Source organism: Oreochromis aureus, linkage group 12 (genome assembly GCF_013358895.1).
Source record: "Oreochromis aureus strain Israel breed Guangdong linkage group 12, ZZ_aureus, whole genome shotgun sequence".
NCBI classification, from domain to species: domain Eukaryota; kingdom Metazoa; phylum Chordata; class Actinopteri; order Cichliformes; family Cichlidae; genus Oreochromis; species Oreochromis aureus.
This window is the reverse complement of record NC_052953.1, coordinates 14,017,058-14,023,533: the sequence shown is the minus strand read 5'-3', so window position 1 is coordinate 14,023,533 and position 6,476 is coordinate 14,017,058. Positions and strand designations below refer to the sequence as shown.

The 6,476-nt window shown below is 40.8% G+C and overlaps 1 protein-coding gene across 3 annotated transcripts in view; it reads right to left on the bottom strand.

Moving 5' to 3' along the window:
- Nucleotides 1-664: 664 nt before the first annotated feature.
- Nucleotides 665-6,476, bottom strand: part of sh2b3 (SH2B adaptor protein 3) — a 61,793-nt gene continuing 55,981 nt past the window's right edge. For all 3 annotated transcript variants that reach the window (XM_039620871.1, XM_031727310.2, XM_031727311.2), the window contains exons 6-8: nucleotides 6,087-6,301; nucleotides 5,684-5,861; nucleotides 665-5,396 (exon numbers count right to left, since the gene is read on the bottom strand). In XM_039620871.1, coding sequence (XP_039476805.1) covers nucleotides 5,014-5,396; nucleotides 5,684-5,861; nucleotides 6,087-6,301 — 776 coding nt within the window. In that variant the 3' untranslated portion in view covers nucleotides 665-5,013. The remainder of the gene's footprint in view (nucleotides 5,397-5,683; nucleotides 5,862-6,086; nucleotides 6,302-6,476) is intronic.

The window sequence follows — 6,476 nt, the reverse complement described above, 5'->3', positions numbered from 1 at the left end:
ATAAAATAAAAATCCTGTTGTGAACTGTGAATAACCCATAATGTATCCATGTGGGTTTGCATGTGTGCATAAACAATGAAAAAATCTCAGGGGATGGAGTTCACAGTGCAAGGTAGGAGCTAATAAGTGCTTTATAAATTACTGGGTTAAAGTAGATCACAGAAAACTCAGATCTACTTATCTAACAAAATATACTTTTTTGCCTTTGTCAACAACCATCATGAAAATGACTACCATCTTGAGTTTTATCAAGAAAGTGATTATAAAAGAATGTATGTACCAATTTTGGGCATCCATCTGTGAACCATTTCCCTGTAATCTTAAGTTATCTGCTGCACTAAGATGGTTATGTGGGAAAATCCCAGAAAATACCTGGCACAAACAACCACACCACGTCACATAAATCACGTTTCTTCTGCTTCTCATTTGGAGTTTTAACAGGTCATCGTGATCGTGTCTAAATGCACTTGGTTGTTGCCATGTGAACAGATGTACCCAACAAAGTGTCAGGTAAGTGTAGTGACTAATCTCTGTATCTTACAGCTGTTAAACAGAGAAATGCCATCACTGTTCACATTCCATGTAACTGGATATGTCGCATTTACCAACTTTGTTCTTTGTGATGAACAAAGACAAACATCAGACACACAAACTAACCACAGCATTTTGTTTTTTTTGGTTGGGTTTATTTTAAAAAAATGGGTCAAATATACAGTTGATATATATTTAATATAATTTAGATGCTCAAAGGGATGCAAACACAATGACAGATTTTCAAGGGTGGTTTTCATTGGCTGTAGAAGGGATGAGTTAAACTGGAATGTTTACAGTGGTGAGTTAAAAAAAAACAGGATGAACAGTATTGAGAACACATTACATTCATCTACTGGACATTAAAAAAATAAAACATGGATTTGGGGGGTGAGTGGGGGCGTTTCTGGAGTAGATGTTAAAGATTAAAAGACCCCTGAGGTACATGGGGATTTTCTCTTGCATTATCTCGATTCCTGCAAATATCAGCCATGAAGCAACAGAAATACGCGGTAGCCCTGTTTATTTTTTTCTAACATAGCATGTTTTCCCAGGATCTTGGGCAGTCATCGACTATTTTTTACTTCAATCTATGACCAGGTGCAAACACCGAAAGCCATCCATCCAAGCTTCTGATCGCTCCCTAGCTACAAACATGACGGTGTGAAGCACGGGGCGTCTCTCAGATATTGCACTACACAATCACACCCTGAGCTCTGGAGAGGAAAAAAAAAAACAACAACAACAAAAAAGGGGAAAAGTAACAGCAGCTTTCTGGCAAAAGGCACAGTCATTCTCCCTTAAAGGGAAATCAGCAAAGAGAAGGGACTGGTGTTTTATAAAAATAGTTACTGTTACCGTTGCTTTCGTTTAGCAGAAGAGAAACAGAGGTGTTGATAGAGATGGTGATTTGTTTTGACTTTGAGCAACATAAAAGTTAGGAAGACCAACCGTACTTTTGCCAAAAACATCCTTGTTTTTGTTCCCCTTGAAAGATGTCAGTCTTTATCATGATGATTACATTAAAGAGAACTACACAACCATTGTAACAAATATTCCTTCGGTAGACAAAGCTGACTTGTTATTAGAGGAGTAATGACGACGATCTCGCTCTGATCGTGACAAGGAGGGAGTCAAGTTGCATTTATGCATTTTTCTTTTTCTCTTATTTTAAAAAAAGGAAAGAAACCTCCCCAGCAAACTGCAATAATTAAGATGACAGAGAGACAAACAGAATCATATCTAAACCATATATTAAGCACAGATTTACTGCAAGTAAACCTAAAATCATCTGCTAAAGTTAGTGTTAAAGCAAGGTTAGAAGACAGACAAGTCCTACAACACCATTCCCCAAAAGATCCTGCTGCTAGTGGCAATGAAGCTTCAATTATTAAAATAAAAATAAAGTAAAAATTACAGAAAACATGACATTTCATGTTTGGCGTTTGAAAAACGAGAACACCATAAAGTCTGGGGTAAAAATCAGCTCTTTAGACGCCCTTTGAAGAAACTCAACATGGTGGAATGAGAATTTTTTTTAAATCAGCTCACAGCAATAAAATTTACACCTGAGTTGACACCTGGCATAGTCGGTGCACTTTCAACTGGTGGGATAAGCCTTACGAAAGCTATGATGACAAACTCACAAGGCACCTTATGTTATCGATTAAATCCAGTTTAAGTGCACAAAAACACGAAGCTGGAGGACAGAGGAACAGCGTCCGATCACTGGTGTCTAACATCTCATGCCATGTTTGGACACTTTCAAAGCTTTGCTGATTGAAACCAAACTTTCTCTATGATATAAACATACAAATTCTATTACAAATAACATATAGTGTAAAAAAAAAAAAAAAAGACATTAACTTCACAGCCATTCCTTGGTTTTTAGCTGCTGTGGTGAAGTTGCACAGAAAATACTAAAAAATAATTAATGCTGTGAGTGTAAAAAAAATACAGATAAGAACATGACGCTCCTCCCCCAAATCAGGAAAGCACATGTTAATATTAACTGAGCCACCTCAGTTTTTCCAGAGCATTAAGGGTTTAATGCTAGATTAACAGCCCAATGCAAAACTGATTGGAAAAAAGTTGAGACTCCAGACAACGTGAAGGATAAATCAATTAGACTTGTGTTAAATGCCCGACTTTGACTCAATTCCTACTTTGTTTTGGTCTGCACATAAAGTTTCCCCCCGTTGTGCTCTTTGGAGTGAAGCCATTCAAGTTTATGTCTTTGTTTTTTTGACATACGAGTGCAAAATTCACATTGGAGTGCCAAGTCTTATTTTGGTAAATCGTTCTATGCCACAAAATCAGTAAAATGCAGTGAAGGTATTGCTGAAAAAACATAAAGAGACCGCTTAAATCACCCATTACTCTATGCAGATAAACTAAGAAGACCCTTATTGTTTCCATAGTAATTAAGAAAGTAAGAAGCAACCAAGTGCTGCAAATTAAATGCACTTAATTGATCATCTGCAAGTGTGAGCACCTCCATAGCACATTTAACATGTCTTAATGTTAAAGTCCATGACAGAACAAGTATGAATTGTTTGGAAGGAGACGGCCTCTTCTCAGCATACCTGCACAAAGCTGTCACACCAACGTTCAAGCATCGACTGAGTCGACCGGGAACTCCTTCATATACCAAAGTATTCTAGAGCCAAATGTAAGGCCATCTGTGTGAAAGCTAAAGCTTGACTGAAACTGGGTCATGCAACAGGATGACGATCCCAACCACAGCAGCCTGAAATACTGCAGTGGGTCCTGAACAGAGGTGTGCACAATGAGTGCCCGCAAAAGAAGAGTGGGATAAAATTGCTCCTCAACTATGAGCGAGACCGATCCAGAAAACAATGACTCAGAGTTATTGCTGTTAAAGGTTGTTTTATGAGCTCTTAAATGCCTGTAAACCTGTGACAATGGAGGAAAAAGTTTACACGTCACATCTTATAGCATATAAACCAGAGCAGAAGTACAATTTTGTGTCGTTAATTCAGTTGAAACTTCAAACTCTTAAAAAGTGCTTGTACTAATATCCACAGACCATCTAAACCCACCGTTCAGGGCTGCAGGATGGCAACATATTCAAATTCTCTTGATACTTTATCACTCCAGCTTCTCTGATTTTGTGGCAGAGATGATTTCTGTGGTGCTTTGTTGTTGTTTTTTTGTACCTTGCATCAGAGATACTCAACTTGCTTTGACCTGGTGTCCCTTTGAAAAGTGATCGGATGCCACGAGCCAGTTAATAAACAATATTTATCAGATAAACTTAACAGTAATAATTTACTCTCCTGTAAAATAGTTTATTTTTAAAATACCTGACTATATTACAAGTAAATAATATCTTTTATGGCATTCAGCAGCTGGATTGTAGCTGCAGCTGCTTTGGGTACAATTAAAGAGCCGGAACCTCGTCTATCCTTTTTATTTAGTAAATCTGAAAGGGTAGATAGTCCAGCTGACATTCAAAGTGACCCTGATTTAGCCCATAAGTTGAGTATTACTGCCTTAGGTGATGAAAATTCAACATAACACCACACACTTGCTTTATTCTCACATAAACTACAACGGTCACATCCAATGATGCACAACTCAAACTTAGATTTGGGTTAAAAATGAAAGAGCGGTGATGAAAATCTAATTCTGAATCCGTTCTTCTCTGTAAGTTTGAAGGACTGGAAGCGGTGCTCAATCCATTTTTAGCAAAATGTAACAAAAGTTTCCCCTTTTTCACTGTAAAAAAAATAAAAATTATTATTATTTTTTTACAAAAGAATCTGTGCATAGAAAATAATACACATTGCTTTCAAAGTGCACTGAAGGTATACTTCAATACATAATAAAGCACAAGTGGGAGAATATCTAATGTAATAATGCTCTAAAATGAGCGCTCTTTGTCTGTGTACAAAAAAAAGAAAGAAAGGTGGGAGTTTGCTCCACACTGGAAACTTTGTGTGGAGAGTAAATGTCTTTTAAATATTTTAAATTAACCAATTTTGCAGGGAGTGCCTTCCCATCAGTTCAGGTTAAGTGCCAAAGAAATGAAAACAAGTGCACCTCTATAAAAATGACCAGAATAGAAATATAGAAAACTATTTTTTGCCTGGGCTTTAGGTCAATAGTCATTTGACTCTCCCACTCTCAGAGAACCTCAACATTAATAATCAGCACTGTTATAAAGCTCCGAAAATACATTCACTGTGGACAGTCTGGGTGGAGGATGTCAGGGTCTGACACTGGTAAACACACACACACGCACAAAGCCAGTGTTTGTGTGTTTCCACATACACAGTGGTATGCATTCATCAGACAAAGACTTCTTCACTCAAGTTCATGAGTCTGCTGCAATCAGGTTATATACCTGTGGGAGGGAACGACAAGCGAACACAAGTGTGTTTGTGTGTGTCTGAGTGTGTCAGCTTCACAGGTGTCTGCTGTCGTTTAGAGGTGTTGCAGGTGTTCCACTCAGCGGGGTCAGAGCAACATGTACTGGTTGTCTATTGCCCGCTTGCGACCGCGGTCAGGTTCCAGCTCATAGTCTGAGTCCCGCTGAGGGATGATGGGAGCGTGGGTGCTGGGGTGGCGTAGCAGGTTCCTCCTTCCCACTGACTCACTCCGGCGGAGTGGAGGCGGGGCTGACAGCGTGGGCTCAGGGACCATGCCGGTGCGGGTAAAAGAATGGATTCCAGACTGGGAAAAGGAGCTGGAAGTGGAAAAGCTGGTGCTGGCCGTGGTGTTGGTGGAGCAGGAGGAAGGGGGCTGGCTGGAGCTGCGAGCCAGGCTGCAGTGAGCCAAGCTGGGCTCAGAGCTCCAGCGATGGAGGGAGAACGGGACGAGGAAAGCGCCTGAGAGCTGACCTGAGGGAAACAAGAGGAAATAAATCAGTAAACATGAGCTGTAGAAGTTGATTATATAAAAACTAAAAACCTCTTTATTCAGTCTGAATTTCAGATGTGCACTGATTCGCGGAGGTACTACAAACCGCAGTGGAGCAGAACCACGAACCACTGGAGAAGCTGCTTCTTTTATTTGTATAAGTACGGGTGTACTGCCCTTACACGTGTTTGCATCACACTACTAATTCAGTGATAACACCGTTGGTACACATCATTATTTGAATGAGGTCCAAATCCACGAGTCTCACCCTGTGAAGGCGGGGTGGAGCCCGCCACTACGAAGCGGGACAGAGTGACAGCACCGGCGGCTCCACACTCCAGTGGGATAGGGAAGAGTCTGAAATGACTGAGCATGTCCATAACAGATGGGAAGCGCAGGTGCTGCACCCTGCACTGACCCCATTCTGTCAAAGAGAGGCGCAGGTGCTGCAGAGAGGAAAGGGAAAAAAGGTTGAGGAAACAGACGTTTCACGTTGGCTGAATTGAATTCTTTTCCTAACCACAGTGCTCAGTGTTCACACTCCTTTATCTATGCTTGTGTAATACTTCCTGTGTATGCACAATTTTCATGTTTCCAGATGGAAAAAAAACCCAATTTGGGTTTCAAAAGACAGTCCTCAACTGCAGCTGTACCCACATACTGATCCGTACCTTTGCTTTTCCCTGGTAGTTGAAGGTGAGGACGTAGTCGCCCCTGCGTGTCTCACTCTGTCGGACCAGAAACACCCCATGTCCCTCTGGCCCGGAGCTCTGAACCAGGTGGGCCGCCTTGACGCGAGAGATGGGTCCGTGGAACCAGGGGTAGGAGAACAGGAAGTGATCTGTCTTCTGGATTGCCTGCTCTGGCAGGGTGAAGGTGACAGGAGCTGTAGGGATGAACAAAGACGGCGAACATGTTTGTTTCTGTCCGAATGTGCAAAACTGGCTGAAATAATCAACACTGTGTAAACTGTAATGGTTCAGTGTTCACTGTGTTTAGCCATCCTGCTTGTCTGTTTTTATCTTTGAGCTGCTGAAGAGAGCAAATAAGCTCTAAAAACA